The sequence below is a fragment of the Xenopus tropicalis genome, chromosome 1 (genome assembly GCF_000004195.4).
Source record: "Xenopus tropicalis strain Nigerian chromosome 1, UCB_Xtro_10.0, whole genome shotgun sequence".
NCBI classification, from domain to species: domain Eukaryota; kingdom Metazoa; phylum Chordata; class Amphibia; order Anura; family Pipidae; genus Xenopus; species Xenopus tropicalis.
In genome coordinates, this window is record NC_030677.2 from 78862469 (window position 1) to 78878145 (window position 15677).

At 42.6% G+C, this 15677-nt stretch overlaps 1 protein-coding gene across 2 annotated transcripts in view; it reads right to left on the reverse strand.

Annotated features, from left to right (window-relative positions):
* herc3 (HECT and RLD domain containing E3 ubiquitin protein ligase 3) overlaps nucleotides 1–11089 on the reverse strand; it is a 34471-nt gene extending 23382 nt beyond the window's left edge. Inside the window, exons 1-2 of one of the 2 annotated variants that reach the window (XM_002938630.5) lie at nucleotides 10878–11089; nucleotides 2534–2797 (exon numbers count right to left, since the gene is read on the reverse strand). In XM_002938630.5, the coding sequence (XP_002938676.3) occupies nucleotides 2534–2759 (226 nt within the window). In that variant the 5' untranslated portion in view covers nucleotides 2760–2797; nucleotides 10878–11089. The other variant, XM_004911084.4, reaches the window with a different exon arrangement.
* Between the last annotated feature and the right edge of the window lie 4588 nt (nucleotides 11090–15677).

Below are 15677 nucleotides of genomic sequence, written 5' to 3' on the forward strand. Positions count from 1 at the left end.
AAATGTTCTACACCATGCACATCTGCACTAGGCATGTAGCATGCTTCACAGGGAACATTCCTTAGGCCCAAACTCTTCCCACTGGATGAGGAACTGTAAAACCCCTCTAGAGAGTTTTTTCTCAAAAGGAGTGAGCAGCTGGACTTTATGGCTGATTATGTCCTTGGAAAAGACACGAATACCATCTAAATAGACGGCCATGGACTGTCCTAGATTTGTCATTGACAAATTCTTGGAAGACAGCAGGGGCGTTGCAGAGCCCAAAGGGCATTATCAGATACTCCTAATGCCCATTTCTGGTGTTAAAAGCCACTCATCCCCTCTCGTATCTGGATCAAGTTGTAGGCCCCATGGAGATCTAGATCTGAGGACCCTGTAATCGATACAAGGGTAAAGAACTCCATCCTTATTTTCTACAAAGAAGAATCCAGCCCCAGCTGGAGAGATAGGCGGTATGAACCTGCATTGAAGATTATCTTAAATGTTTTTTTTCATTGCTAGGGTCTTGGCTGAAGACAATGGATAACTAAGGCTTCTAGGGGGCATGGTTCTAGGAAGAAGGTCGACTGGCAGTCATATCGACAGTGAAGAGGAGGGGTTTCAGCAGACTTCTTACAGAATACATCCAAAAAGTCTTTATATGCAGTGGGCAGGGCCTGAAGATCAACAGAGGCAATGGCTAGTCAAATACAGGTGGAATGCAGACAATTCTTGAGACAACAGGAACTCCAATTGGAGATTTGACTAGTGGACCAATTGATAATATGGTTCTGCAGGTGAAGCCAGGGTAAATCCAATACCACTGGAGCAGAAGGACAATTGATGAGGAAAGACAGAACTTCTCTTTAAGAGGAGACCCCCCAGTCAAAGGTAATTACCCCATTGTCTCAGAGATGTTTCGGAAGTAAGGGGTCTGTTGTTAATCACCAAAAATCACTTGCAATGGGGGTAGACAAAGGAAAAAAGGGGATACCAAGATGCTTGGCAAAGGCATAGTCTATGAAATTTCCTGCAGCTCCGGTATCAAGAAAGTCTTGTGAGTCGACAGTTCCATAAGCCAGTTGAAACCACATTGGCGTTCCCCTTCTTTAGAGGATAGTTGTTGGCAAAATGAGCCTTGCCACCACAGTGCAAGCACAGGTCAGCAGAACGCCTCTTCTTCAGAAAGGTGTGCCCTTCCGATCTGCATAGGTTCCTCAGAGGTAGTGGATGGGAATGAGGAATGGCGCTCTGAAGCAGAGGTCTTTGAAATTGAGGAGCCAGAATAGGTTGGAACCTTTTGCCATACTCTTTCTTGCTTGATGCTACCTATGGTGGGTGTCAATCTTGATACTGAAAGCAATCACATTGTCTAGTTGTTCAGGAAGCTCTCTGGAGAATAGGTCATCATTTAACTTGTTGGACAACCCTTGCCAATTCAATAGCATTCTGGTTAGCACTGCATTTCCTTGACAGATCTGCATCAGGCATAAAAAGGCTAAATAGCCAGGGGCAGCAAAGACAGTTTGCAAGGTCTGAAGGAAGGCTTTGGCATTGTTGATAAGAATTCCTTTACCAGAGAGGAGATGCCCATTCCAGAGCTTTGTCCTCCAACATGGAGATGATATATCCCACCTTAGCTTACTCGGAAGCAAAATGAGATGGCTGCAGTTAGAATTGTATGAGGCACTGGTTCACAAAACCCCTGCAGGCCTGCAGATCCCTGCTGTAGCGTGGAGGTGGCAAAATGCCATAGCCATGGCAAGTGGCCATACTACTGAAGCTGGGGAACTTCCAGACACCAAAAGAAGAGGCTGCCATCCAGGAGAGTAGGGCCTTCAGGACTTGCCCTGTACAAGTCTGCTGAGCTTCATAGGCCTCCATGCGAGTCAACCATGTTGCGTAAAGCTTTTTCGGGGTCAGGGGATGCTTCCTCAGTAGACTCCATGGCCTGAGTATATGGTCAGGACCCAATAACCCTTACTCGGGTTGAGGTCTGCAATAATGTTTCCAGCTAAAATAGCTTTCAATGTTGTATCTATGTTTTGAATAAGAACCTAATTGGTTAATCAGAATTTCATGTGTGTTTTCTGTTGGAGATATTTATATCAGGCACAAACAGGGCATTACTCATGTAAAATAAAGAAGAGCAAGGCTGGACCAAGGTTGACCTAGTAACTCGTGATAGTGAAATATGTATACAGCTTTAATTAATTAATTAATTAATTAATTAAATAAAGACAACAATAATTGTGCTATGAGATGTGTAACGAACCAGAAGAAAAGGATTATAATATAATTAAATTTATTCCATACTATATAAAAAAGTCCTGTAATGTTCTGGAATGGGAAGCTCTCCTGGCTACTGAATGCTGAAAGTTTCCTTCTCTGATGAAATAACCTTACAAAGACTTTGACTCTATGTGATTTGAAGGTGGTAAATCCCTAACACAGTTTACCATTAACTGTTTACAATTCGACAGTTACTTTACATGACCTGCTATCAGTGCTACTGTACAGTTTGTTTCTCAGGTTAAACTAAAATTAAAAATACCTGGATCGGTCCCTTCATGGTCGTGCCCAAGCTGGCCTTCTCCATTCCAGCCACAGCTATAAACCTGGCCATCTTCCAGCAGAAATAACGTATGTTTCCCTCCACAGGCAACTTCCTTGACACATGCTGCTAGGGAGAATCTGCATACGCAAGGGTCGGACACAGAACCTTGGAAACTATGACCATTACCAAGCTGGCCAAAAGTAGAGTGACCCCAGCATAACATGATTTGGGCCTTCAGCAAATCATCAAGGCTTGATGTTCCTGAACAGACATGAGGAAAACAAGAGGAACATGTTAGTCTATGAAAGACTTAACTGACCATTGAAAGGTTATTTACCAATCCATTTAAATTACTTGTGCTTCCTTTAATGCAAAGTCATGCAACTGCACCATGAACATTCTATACATTATGTCTAGAGTCTAGAGAACATACTTTTATGTACTGTACACACAAAGAAAAATGGAAACACCAGGAATTATACCCCAGATAGAGAGGTGGTGGCAACTAGGAATGATAAAGTGTCCAGGCTAAGATTTCAGAAGATTATACAGAGAGAATACTGTACCTTGCCTTGCATTGTAATGCTTGGTGATTAGATACTATAAACAGCTCATCTAACTCTTTGTATTGGTGCTGGGTATTGGTGTCCTGGAAGTGTGTTAAAGGAACAGTAACACCAAAAGATGAAAGTGTATAAAAGTAAATAAAATATAATGTGCTGCTGCCCTGCACTGGTAAAAGTTGTGTGTTTACTTCAGAAAGTCTACTATAATTTATATAGATAAGCTGCTATGTAGCCATGGAGGCAGCCATTCAAAGGAGAAAAGGCACAGGCACATAGCAGATAACAGATAAAACACTATTGTATTCTACAGAACTTATCTGTTATCTGCTATGTAACCTGTGCCTTTTCTCCTTTTTTCCAGCTTGAATGCCTGCCCCCGTGGCTACACAGCAGCTTATTATATAAATTATAGTAGTGTTACTGTAGCAAACACACCAGTTTTACCAGTGCAGGGCAACAGTGCATTATATTTTTATTACTTTAAAGCTCCTTCATTTTTTGGTGTTACTGTTCCTTTAACAACACACTGTTTTATCTATAAACGCTCAAAATCTCAAACAAAATAACTTCATTTGAAAAGAAAGGCAGGCTATTTAAACTCACTGAGATGTAAATAAATATAGGAGATAGTTATAATCCAAATAGCTGTTTCTTTTGGAGTGAATTAGAATGATTGTGCTAACATTATTGTTAAAGGGGTGGTTAAGACTTTTCCAAATACATTTATGTAGCAGAAATTGATACTAATTTTATTAACTGTTAAATCAGCACCTAACCAAAACCCAGGTAAAGTGCAGATGCAGAAATTTGCAGCATGTATAAATCTTCAGAAAGGACTGACATAAACCCAAGAGGTTTGGGCCAACCCATGCATTACTAGATTACATCATTCAAGTGTTTTTTTTATCTATTTATAGCAGAGTCTCTGCGTGTGATGTTTTCTTGAGAAAAGCCCCAGACCTTAGGCTCAAATATTGGCTGATATGTTTAAATAAATATGCTGTGCATATGTCCGCAGAATGCACTCAAGTTATTGCAGTATATATATTGCACTAACTTAAACTAGGGATGTACCAAATCCACTATTTTCGGATTTGTCCGAATCCTTCCAAAATTTCAGCTTCCGTGTTTATGTGACAAAAAGTCATGTGATTTTAAGGATTCGGTTGGATTTGGCTGAATCCGAATCCGGCTACCTGAACCAAATCCTTGATTCGGTGCATCCCTAATTTAACCCCTATATTTAATTGCAAAAAGTACAAAGACAACATATTAAATGTTGAAACTGAGAAATGTTATTGTTTTATAAAAAAAATATAAAACATGTTCCAGAAACACTGACTCCTTCTATAGGCCCAAGCTCTTTATACTATTTAAAATTAAATATAGGGTTTTAATAATTTGCCATTTCTACCATTCTATTTTTATTTATATTTTACAGTGTTCCAACTTTTTTGAAAACAGGGTTGTTAAAAAAGACAAATTATACAATAGTAGTATCACTTTAAACAAACTCCAAACCAAGGTATATCACTTTTATTATCTTGGTTACAAAATGAGAGGAATTCTGGGAATTCTCCCCCACCACCTTTTCCCCTTAGCAGCCAGAGGTTACGGAGGCTATAAATAGTCTACCCGGAGGGAAAGCCCCTGGGCCAGATGGACTTCCGCCGGAATGGTACAAGCAGCAACTAGAATTTATTGCACCAAAACTATGCTCTTTATATAATGGGGTTACACCGAACTCCCTGCTTCCAGACTCCTGCTATGAGGCACACATCACATTGATCCCAAAGGAAGGTAAACCCCCTTATAAATGTGAATCATATAGACCAATATCTCTGCTCAATTGTGATGTGAAAATTTTGCCCGCTAGAGCAACCGATATAAACATAAGACACCTTTTCAATAATCTCTGTATACGTCACCGAAACTCGGGTACCATAGTAGTAGTAGCCCTGGATACAGAAAAAGCTTTTGACACTGTATACTGGCCGTACCTGTGGGAGGTCCTCCAACGGTTTGGCCTAGGGCCCAGATTTGTGGGCTGGATTAGGGCGCTTTATGCTCGCCCCCAAGCCAAAGTCATGGTAGGAGGTATGCTCTCGACTGTTATATATCTAAAAAGGGGCACCAGGCAGGGCTGTCCACTGTCACCACTGCTCTTCTCCTTAGCGATTGAGCCGCTAGCAATTCAAATACGCAAAAGCAAAGAAATAGTAGGGCTCCAGTTGGGAGACTTGGAGGAGAAAGTGTCCTTATATGCAGACGATATCCTAAAAACTCTCTTCAGGCGCTAATCTGAGTACTAACTAACTTTGGCAAACACTCCGGACTAAACGTGAACTATGACAAGTCCCTTGTTTTCCCCATAGATAATCTCCCACAAAATATATTAGGTACAATTACGCAGCTGAACACTGTATCAGAATTTAGATATTTGGGCATACAAATCCATAAGGAACTAAAACGGTATGAACAGCTGAATATTTCCCCCCGTTCTAGCTCGACTAAGGGAAAAAACACTAGTGTGGCAAAACCTTCCACTCTCAGTCCCAGGGAAAATTAATTTGCTAAAAATGGTCTTCCTGCCAAAATTCTTATATGTGTTCCATAACGCACCCGTAGCGCCTCCCAAAACCTTCTTTAAGGCACTTGACTCAGTGATAAGGGGTTTTATATGGTCAGGGGAAACACCCAGAATGTCGTTTCAGACGCTGCAAGCGCCATTGACGGGCGGGGGGTTGGCCCTGCCCAACTTTGAAAAATAGTTCCTTGCCAGCCAGCTGGTGTATGTGCATTGGTGGACTGTCCCGAGGCTAGATAACCGAGCATTAGTATTAGAGGCTGCCATTGTAGGATCCTTAGAGGCGTTAGCTAAACTACCCTACAGGGGCATTTCCCCATACTATCAAACAACACTTCCCATTAATACTGTGGTAGAGTCCTTTCAGAAGGCACTCAAAGTAGCTCAAAATAAACAACCTGTCTGGTCCAAGTGGACACCTATATGGGGCAACAAATACCTTTTACACTTCCAAACTGTGCCTGAAATAGCCAGGTGGGCAGCCGCGGGAATAAAAACACTAGGAGACATCACTGTGGGTGGGGAATGTAAACAATTTAATGCACTTCGAGCTGAATTTCAGCTACCAACAAACATGTTATTTCAGTACCTGCAACTAAAGCATGCTTTCCAGTCACAATTCCCTACAAGGCCGCTAACAATTACTGAAACTACATTGGAGAGGTATCTCCGTAGGCCAGATCTGGCTAAAGCATTGACATAGTGCTGGGCGGTATACCGGTTTAACTGGTATACCGTTTTTTTTAAAAAAAACGGTATGAGTTTTAAACATACCGCTATACCGGTATGCGCGCCTCCTGCTGTTTTTCTCCAATCACATCCGGGTTGCGCCCGTGCATACGTGACGTCGGCGCGCATGTGACGTCAGCGCGCACGCGACGTCGCTAGGACGCATCGCTGGAGCTGGAGGAACCACAAGTTGGTTAAGTTCTGCTGGGGGGTTGTGGCTGGGGTTGGGGGGGCTGGGGGGGTTGTGGCTGGGGTTGGGGGGGCTGTGGCTGGGGGGGCTGGGGGGTTGTGGCTGGGGTTGGGGGGGCTGGGGTTGGTGTTGGGGTTGTTGGGGGGGGCTGGGGTTGTTGGGGGGGGCTGGGGTTGTTGGGGTTGGTGTTGGGGTTGTTGGGGGGGGTGGGGGGCCACCAATATTTATTATTTATTTTTTATTTATATACCGTCAAATACCGTGATACCGATATAATTTTGAAAAATACCGTGATATAAATTTTTGGTCATACCGCCCAGCTCTACATTGACATACATGTATATAGTAATAATGCAAACAAATACCCCCCAACACCATAAGGTTAAACAACAATGGTGTGAAAACCTACCAGACCTAGAGGAAGAGACGTGGAAAGATGCTTTAGAACAGGTACCCCAAATAACCATCTCCAGTAGAGATAGATACATACAGATCAAGTTCTTGAATAGAGTGTACCTTACCCCACAAAGAGTGGCTAGAATATATCCTGGGGCCTCTGATCTATGCCCTAAATGTCCCAACGAGGTGGGGACCTTCTACCATCTCTTCTGGGAATGTCCAGTAATAAAGGGATTCTGGCAAGAGGTGCTCAGTTACGCTGAGTCAGCATTGGCACTTCCCAATATATTGTCACCCAGTCTATGCTTATTAGGTATACTGGACACCCTACAATTGAGACCTCCAGCCAAATTGTGCTACTTACAATTGCTATACTATGCCAAAAAGGCATTGTTATTACACTGGAAATCTACAGGACCACCCTCTCTGAACTTTTGGAAAAAGCTCATTAATGACTCCCTACCAAAACAGAAGCTAGTGTACCAAGCCCGCGGATGCCCGGACAAATTTGAGGCCATATGGGGGACATGGCTCCTGGCAGATGCACCACCTTAGCCGACCTGAAACACTCAGCAAAAAAGACACAAGGTCCCCACCTTGGCTTTGTATAAATGTAAACCTTGGATATGGCAGCTCACTCCCCCTTTCCTCTTCTTCTTTTTCTGACTCTTCTTGTCCCTTTCTTCTTTTCCTCAAAGGGAAATTTCCCTTATGTTGTTGTTTAAAATTAAAAAATGCAAAATAAAATCTTTTAAAAAAAAAAAAAAAGTGGTAAATTTGAGAATAGTACTCAATAGTAAAAATCCAATTCTGGCTCATAAGTAGGAGAAACAATAGCGTATCTGGCTCTGTGTAGCGCTGGCTCCTTCTGAAAGTGCAGACTCAGGCACAAGGCACTCAGATGGCTGCCTACACACCAATATTACAATTAAAAAATACATTTGTTGGTTGAATAATAACATATCTCATCCGAAGTAAATGACATTTATTTTGGTTTGAATTATCTCCTTTCTCACCCACCACTGAATTGCATACTGTGCCAGCCTATCAGGTAAAAATGTTCACATACTTTATGTCAGTGTTTGCTAAGGGATGCAAAATACACTACTTGCCTCTAATGCAGCAGCAAATCCTTTTTCTAAACAGCAGCAGACAGTAATCTTTCTATGTGATATAAGCCTTCCGGGCTTATTAGTGGGAGGCAGCAAGGGCAGTTTCAGGTCCTTTTCTGCCAAACATCTTATGGTTGATTCACTAAAGGTTGATAAGTTTTATTGCACTTTTTTGCGTTAAAATTGATGCGAAAAAAACACGCGATTCGCTAAAGTATTAACGCATGCGTTAAGTTGCATATCACGTGCAAACTATTGGATTATTTTTTTTTAAAGCAACTTGCTACCCGATATCGCCCACCCGTAGGTGAGCGGATCTTATAGTGTATGGGACCTTTAGACGCGCTAAATATCGCATTTGTGTGTGCAAAAATTAACACCTACTTGAGGCAGGCGGTAATTATAGAAAAGTACAGTTCATGAGCTTTTGGTAATAAAATATGGACTTTGCAGTGGGATTTATTCAAGTATGTGTTGGCCCTAGAGTGATGCAGCCTCCAGTTTGCAGGGAAATGGTCATTTTCATAAAAGTAGTTTTACAAAAGTAATGCTGTGTATGGCTAATATGGAGTGCGTTTTTTTGCACACGGCGACTATTTGTGCGCGATGCGTTGATTAGCGTGCGGCGCTCTGTCAAATATCGCACGAAAATAGTCTTCGCAGCTTAAATAACGAAAGCAGCATCGTGTCTAAATTAACGCAAGTATGCTTTTAGTGAATCGTGAGCTAAGACGCATGCTATAAATAGTGCTCGTTTTAACTCACTTTAGTGAATCAACCCTCTTGTGTGCTACAGCCCCTGCAGCATCTATGACTGCTTTTAATACCTACATAATTTGGAGTCCTCTCGATACTTTACTCTTAAATAGGTCTTTGTATATTAGTCTTTTTTAGGTATTTGTTAGTGGCCTTCCAAAAATAAATTTATATGGCCCATGGGCAATACATCTTATGTAGCTGTCCACCTGGACATGTATGCTTGGTTAGGGGGCAGTTTCAGCAGATCATCCTACAATCCTGAAAGATCGCAGCCAGTCAGACATGTATGAAAATTTCCACAGTTCTTCACTATATTCAATTACAATCTTTTGGGCTGTTGGCTTGAATTAACGGAACAATGGCAGGTGGCCATACATCTGTCTAGCCATGCATATGGTACTATTTGGTAAGCAGGCTAACTGGTCTGATAGTGTAAATTATTATTCAGTGGGTAGTTACTTTTAGGCTAGTGCCACACTGGGCAGATTCTCGGCCTGGGGATAAACACAGGCTGAGAATCTGCCCCTATGCTTGAAAAATCTGATACCTGTACTAGTTTCCATATTTGTAATGAGCAAATAGCCACTAAAAATGCTTCATTAGTTCACTAAACAATAACACATATTTAGTCATGGAAAGTAGGCTAGTATTACTCAAAGTGAAATGTTATGCAACGCATTTAATAGGTAAAATTACAGCATAAACACCTTTAATACGCAAGGACAAATTGCTCTGCATATCAGTTACTGTATCATTTTGCACCCATAACTTCACTAATTGCTATTATGCGATATGAGTCATCAAAACACTTCCTTACCTGTTAAGGCTAAACTCCACTGGAGATTTTGATCAGATTTTGTGGGTCAGATTTTATGTGGCCCATGAAATATTGTCATGCATTACCACAAGATTTTGGTGTTGGAGGATCCTACAAAATCTGATCCCTACAGCTGTAATACAAATTGGATTAGATGTTCCTGCATCTACGTCTAACAGTCAATGTATCTCAATGAGAAGAAAAAGTCTTACAGACGCCATTAGATTGTATCATGCCAGATGCAGACGCAGCAAGTTGTGTAAGATAGCAAATCTTTCATGTAGATAGATTTTTCTATCAGTCCGATTATATATTGACCTATGCGACCATATCCGATGGATTTGAATGTCAAACCACTGGATCATACAGCATGTGTAATGCAGCCCTTGCCTGGTGAGATTTTTAAACCTGTCTGATGTATATATGGCCCTTTTGAGGGCCCCATACACAGGCCGGTAACCTGTTGGCAGCCATTTAAATGTCAGACTAAAACATTCTCAGCAAAATCTCCAGCATGTATGAATAGCTCTCTGCATATACATAATCTCCCTGCAGTTGGTCAGCTTACAAACACAGGATACAATTGACTAAATGTGCCTATTCACACACAGAAAAGACTACCTGAGTGCATGTTGTGGCTGCCAATCTACATGTACTATGGATATATGTCAGTACAAGAATAGAGCAGGTTTGACATTGTCACACAGAAAAGCAGCCATACAGTGTATGGGCTCTCATTCAGTCTCCATTCCCTGATCTTTGATGTATAGAACAGTTTTGATGTCAAGTTAAATACAAATATCTAGTGCTACTTCTGCAGTGTCAATACATTTGTAAAACAGAACAATCCAGCATTATGTTTTAAAGACAGAGAAAGGTTGGGAGGGGGCTGCAGAGCTTACAATCTAACCATGTGAGCAATAAAATAGCTTTATAAAAGAACGTTTAGTGCAAGCAACGCACTGCTTCAGGTGACATATTAAACATAGCTACATATATATATATATTATACAAGGCCCTTGCTCTGTCACATACCACGGAGTAAACCATTTCACTGATACATTTGTGCCCAAGGAGCGTCATAATATGTCCTTTATCCATGTAACGATTCTTATGCTGCCAGCATTCTATCAGCGACAAGAAGCCCTTACAGATGACAGGGCACCACCGGACTCCCCTTACCTGCGAACTGTCAGTAATCTCCTCTACGCTCACATAACAACAGGGAAGTAAATGAGCGACACCCACGCATACCCCGCCCACACTGCCTCACACTGACCATTCAGCAAGCTATTGCCCTGCGCACGGATACTGGGAGGGGGAGGGACGGGGGTAATGCTAAGCAGCTTTGGGGTCAATGTTAAAACATTTTATAAAAAAAATATTCTTCCATCGTTATGTCAATCTTTCACCCATGGTCGTGCACTAACGTTGTTTCCTCCCTGCCCCTTCCTTTATCTATTCTATTCTTCCGGGCTATCAGTATTGAGTAATATTCCTGTAGCTCGTCCCGCCCCGCCGTGCGGCAGCCAATCGGGCAAAATGTACAAAATTTCATTTAGAAAATGCTACCTCAGCTATACTTAAGTTTAACGCTAGATGGCAGCATTGTACCAGTGTTCAAATGAAAGTACTGCTTATGGAATGTGTAGCCTACCCCCCACTAAAGTCTGCACCATTACCTTATTAGCAGCACACACATGTAATTCCATCAGCCATCCTTAGAATAATGGCACATGGGGAGATTAGTTGCCAGTGACAAATCTTTTCTACTGTAGGTGACTGATCTCCCTAAAATGCTTATGGAAAAGCATTACCAGGAGATTAGTTACTTAGATTGTAAGCTCTACGGGGCAGGGACCTCCTTCCTACTGTGTCTCATACCCAGGGCCGGAACTAGTGGTAGGCAGAAGAGGCAGCTGCCTAGGGCGCAATGATTAGGGGGCGCCAGGCAGAAGCCTCTGCTGCCTACCACTAGTTCCCCTACTTTGCCATTGCCCCCGCCGCTAATGACAAGTGGCGGGGGCAATGACCTACGGCATCACACGCCCCTGCTCATACCACATGGCACTTGTATTTATTTATTATATCACTTGTCCTCCCTGTGTGTAATTTTGTATTCTGTAAGATTGTACAGCGCTGCGTACCCTTGTGGCGCTTTATAAATAAAGTTATACATACATACATAGTTGCCAGCAGTAGTAAAGATTTATCACCCTAAGGGGCCGATTCATTAAAACAAACGCTATTTATAGCAAATTGTATCGCTTCTTATTTTTTGCGACTTAACGTTCGATTCACTAAAAGGACAGGCGTCATAATTAAGACGCGATGTTCTTTGCGCAATTTAACTTGTGATGAGCGTTTTTCTAGCGTTTTTTCCGCTGTGCGCGATATATTTCACCGCATGCTACATTAGTGCACGATTTTACGCGCGTAACCATTACTTTCAGAAAACTACTGTTCTGAAAATGACCATTTCCCTGAAAACTGGAGGCTGCATCACTCTAGGGCCAACACATACTTGAAAAAATCCCACTGCAAAGTTCATGGTGCCGATTCACTAAAGGGCGATAACGCTTATCTTTGCGTTAAAAAGCATGCAATAATTAGGTCCAGATTCATTAAAGTAATTTTGCATGCGTTAAGACACATTTCCCATGTGCAAAAGAATGCACTTTCGGAATGCGTTATTTACCTCGCATTGCATTAATTAGCGAATAGAAATAGTACTATTAGAAAGAAATGGATCCACTGCAAAGTCCATGTTGTGTTGCCAAAAGCTCACGAACCATAATTTTCTTTAAGTACCGCCAGCCCCAAGTAGGTGTTAATCTTCGCACAGACTTCATATGTGTTTGTAAATCATGTGTTAGTATTATTTCTAGGCGAGAATTAAAGAGATACTGACACCAGAAATTAAACCTTTTTTTACATCTATCATAACATTGTCTTTGCATGATCTTCATTTTTGCCATAAAAGTATTTACCCAATGCTTTTATATTACCTATCTGAACCCCCATGCGAAATGACTTTGATGAATCAGGACTTAATTATCGCATGCTTTTTAACTCAAAAAAGCATGTGATAAGCGTTATCGACCTTTGTGTAACGTTTAGGTGCAGCTCAATGCCCTGGATGTGAGTGTAGAGTACAGCAGCTCATGTCAGTACGATTCCATAGAGATCAGGGATGGCACAGTGCCCATGGCCCAGCAGCTGGTGAAGAAATGTGGCACAGGGGACATCCCCACCGTCACCTCGTCCCAAAACTCCCTGCTCCTGCGCTTCTACAGCGACAGCTCCGACGAATCTACGGGATTCCTGGCCAAGTATTTATTCGGTAAGTGCAATCCCTCACCCTACAGCAGGGAAAGGGCAACTTGAACTACAACTCCCATCATCCAGGGCTTGTGGGTAGGGCAAACTGTGTATCTAGTGAGGGGAGGATCACTTTATTTGGGAAAAATGAACATTATATTAGGGGGAAATGCTGACTTGGGTGAGTCCAGTTGGGATAAAACATGAGTCCAACTATGGGCAGTGCAAATTTGTGGTGGCCCCAAGCTCCCACATCTGCCCCATGGAAAGAGAACTGCCCTAGGCCATGAAATACACTGTTCTATTTACCCGTATACACATGGGTGCTGGGACTGGTCCATTGCTTGGTATGGGAGGGGTGTGAAAAGATCTACTGCACTTCCCACAGTGACCTCAGGGGGTCGGCATAGTCTGTTCTATAGTTATATAACCATAGAGTAGACCCTATAGCTTAAGGGGAGGGGCTTTTGAAAGGAAAAAGGGGGTGTTTATGGCAATGGAAGGTGTTCATCATGTGATTTACTTCTGTTGAGTGCACAGTGTCAGGCTGGTGAGGCTCAGTGTCTGTGCTGTGTGTAAAGGGTAAGATATAACTGCCATTTTCTCCATTACAAATCAAATGTTCAACGGGGCACTAGGGCAAGCTAAACCCTGCCAGTATGTAAATTGGAATTATCTGGCTAATTGTAACCATGCCCCCCCCCCTGCTTATTTAGTTCCAGCTGCCTGAAGGGATGAAGGAGATAACGCAGAACCAGAAGAGACCACCAGAAGGCGGCTGGGGGGTATCCCTGCCCCTGAATGTTGTTTAAACTTGCCCTTCTCCCCTCCCCGCCAGTATTGCTTTGGTTTGATCCAGCAGGAATCCCCCCTACTGACTGTATAACGTTACTCCCCCTGCTGGAAGGAGGGAAGTTCTGAGATGGGGGGGTCGGCCGGGAAACTGAATACAAAGGCCCATAGCAATAATATCAGCCCGATGAGTTCCATTTCCCAATATCCTCATTTAATTCCATGTTTGGGCCAATAATAAACTCAGTCCCCCAACTCCTGTCTCCTGTACCTTTTACTGTGTTGGGTTGGGAACCCCCAAATACTGTCCCACTTCCACTGATTCTTATTCTTAGCGCCCCCTATTTTCTAAATGCTACTACTCCTACAGTTTTAGGAGTACAACACCCAAACTCCCCACACTTCTTCGCCCTATAGCAGAGCAGGTTGTTTGTGTGTTTCTTAGGGATCCCGCCCCCGTCTTCTTGGGGAGCCTGTCCAACCCCCCAATTATCCCATTGACTTTGACAGGGAAGATTTTTAAACTGCTGCCACATTTACAGCTTTGAAGCTACAAACTTGAATCACATAGTCATGGGGTCCATCTGAATGAAAATATGATGATTGTTGGATGCCCAAAAGTGGGCGGAGCTGTGAACAACCAATCAGGTTTTACCTAATGACTTTCAATGGGGAAATCCAACCTGCTGCCATTCTCACAGTATTAACCCCAGGGTCCCCAAACTTTTCACAGTTGGACACTAGACTGCAGACTTTCATTGGTTTACATTTAAACTGCTGCTATTCTTTAGATATTAATACTAAGGATTCTTAATAAATCATTGATTGTTTGTTTTTTTAATCAAATAACTTTCAGGGGTTTATGTGAGTTTCCAAAAACACCGGTTAGTAAATGCCCCCCATAGTTTCTCGGGTGTCTCAGCAAAGCAAAACTCCAGTCCCCCCTCCCTGTTCCACCAACCTTTCCCTGTCTCTCTAATAAGCAAACAGAGCCGCTCAATGTCACACAACAATGGAACGTTTATTGTATAAATGTGTCTCTTTACAAAAAGAGAAAAAGAGTCTTCTGTTTGAAGGGCGACTTCTATTTAATTTAGCATCAGATGCACTTACAAACGCTTGCAAGTGTTTTCTGAATTCCATATTTCTTTCCTTTGCTGCAGAAGAGGCTAGCCATCGGGGACCAGATGTTATTAAGATGTTATTGTGGGGCCCGAGGATGACAAATGGGCCCCTGTGCCCCTACCCCACCCCCCGATGGCCGCCTTGTAGCAGAATTAAGTGTAAAACAACTGTACTTTTCCGAGTGTATCTTGGAAACGTTTCCCCAACTCATCCGAGCGGCTTCTTCAGTTCAGATGGCAGGTAGGGAATTCCCCGGCACTTAAACCCTTGAGGGTAGAACAGTCACAGACATCCAATCCCAATAGTTCCATTGAACATATCCAGTTAGGGGTTGGCTGAAACTGACAGGGGTAAGAAGCTAAGATCCAGTCACAGTGGTACCATGATTCCCATTGATGCGGGTTTTAATCCTTCAAAGTACGACTGGACAGTCACAGATGTCCAATCACGACAATTCCATTAAACTTATTTGGTTAGGTGTGTGTTGGCCTGGTCTCTTTGCTTGTCTTTATTGATGAGCCAATGGCTGTGAATCCATGCCTGCCGAGAAAAACTTGCTCATCGCAACCTGTCTCTCATTTAGTTTCCATAAAGGCCCAGTTTGGGGACCCACAAGTTCTCAGAGCTCCTTTTAGAGGTTTGTATTCCTTCTCTTCAGCCTCTGCATTGGGTGCCACAGTATCAGCCCAATGGTGTAAAGTCCTAATAACGCCAAATTTATGTTCCAAAGGGCGGTGGGAATCA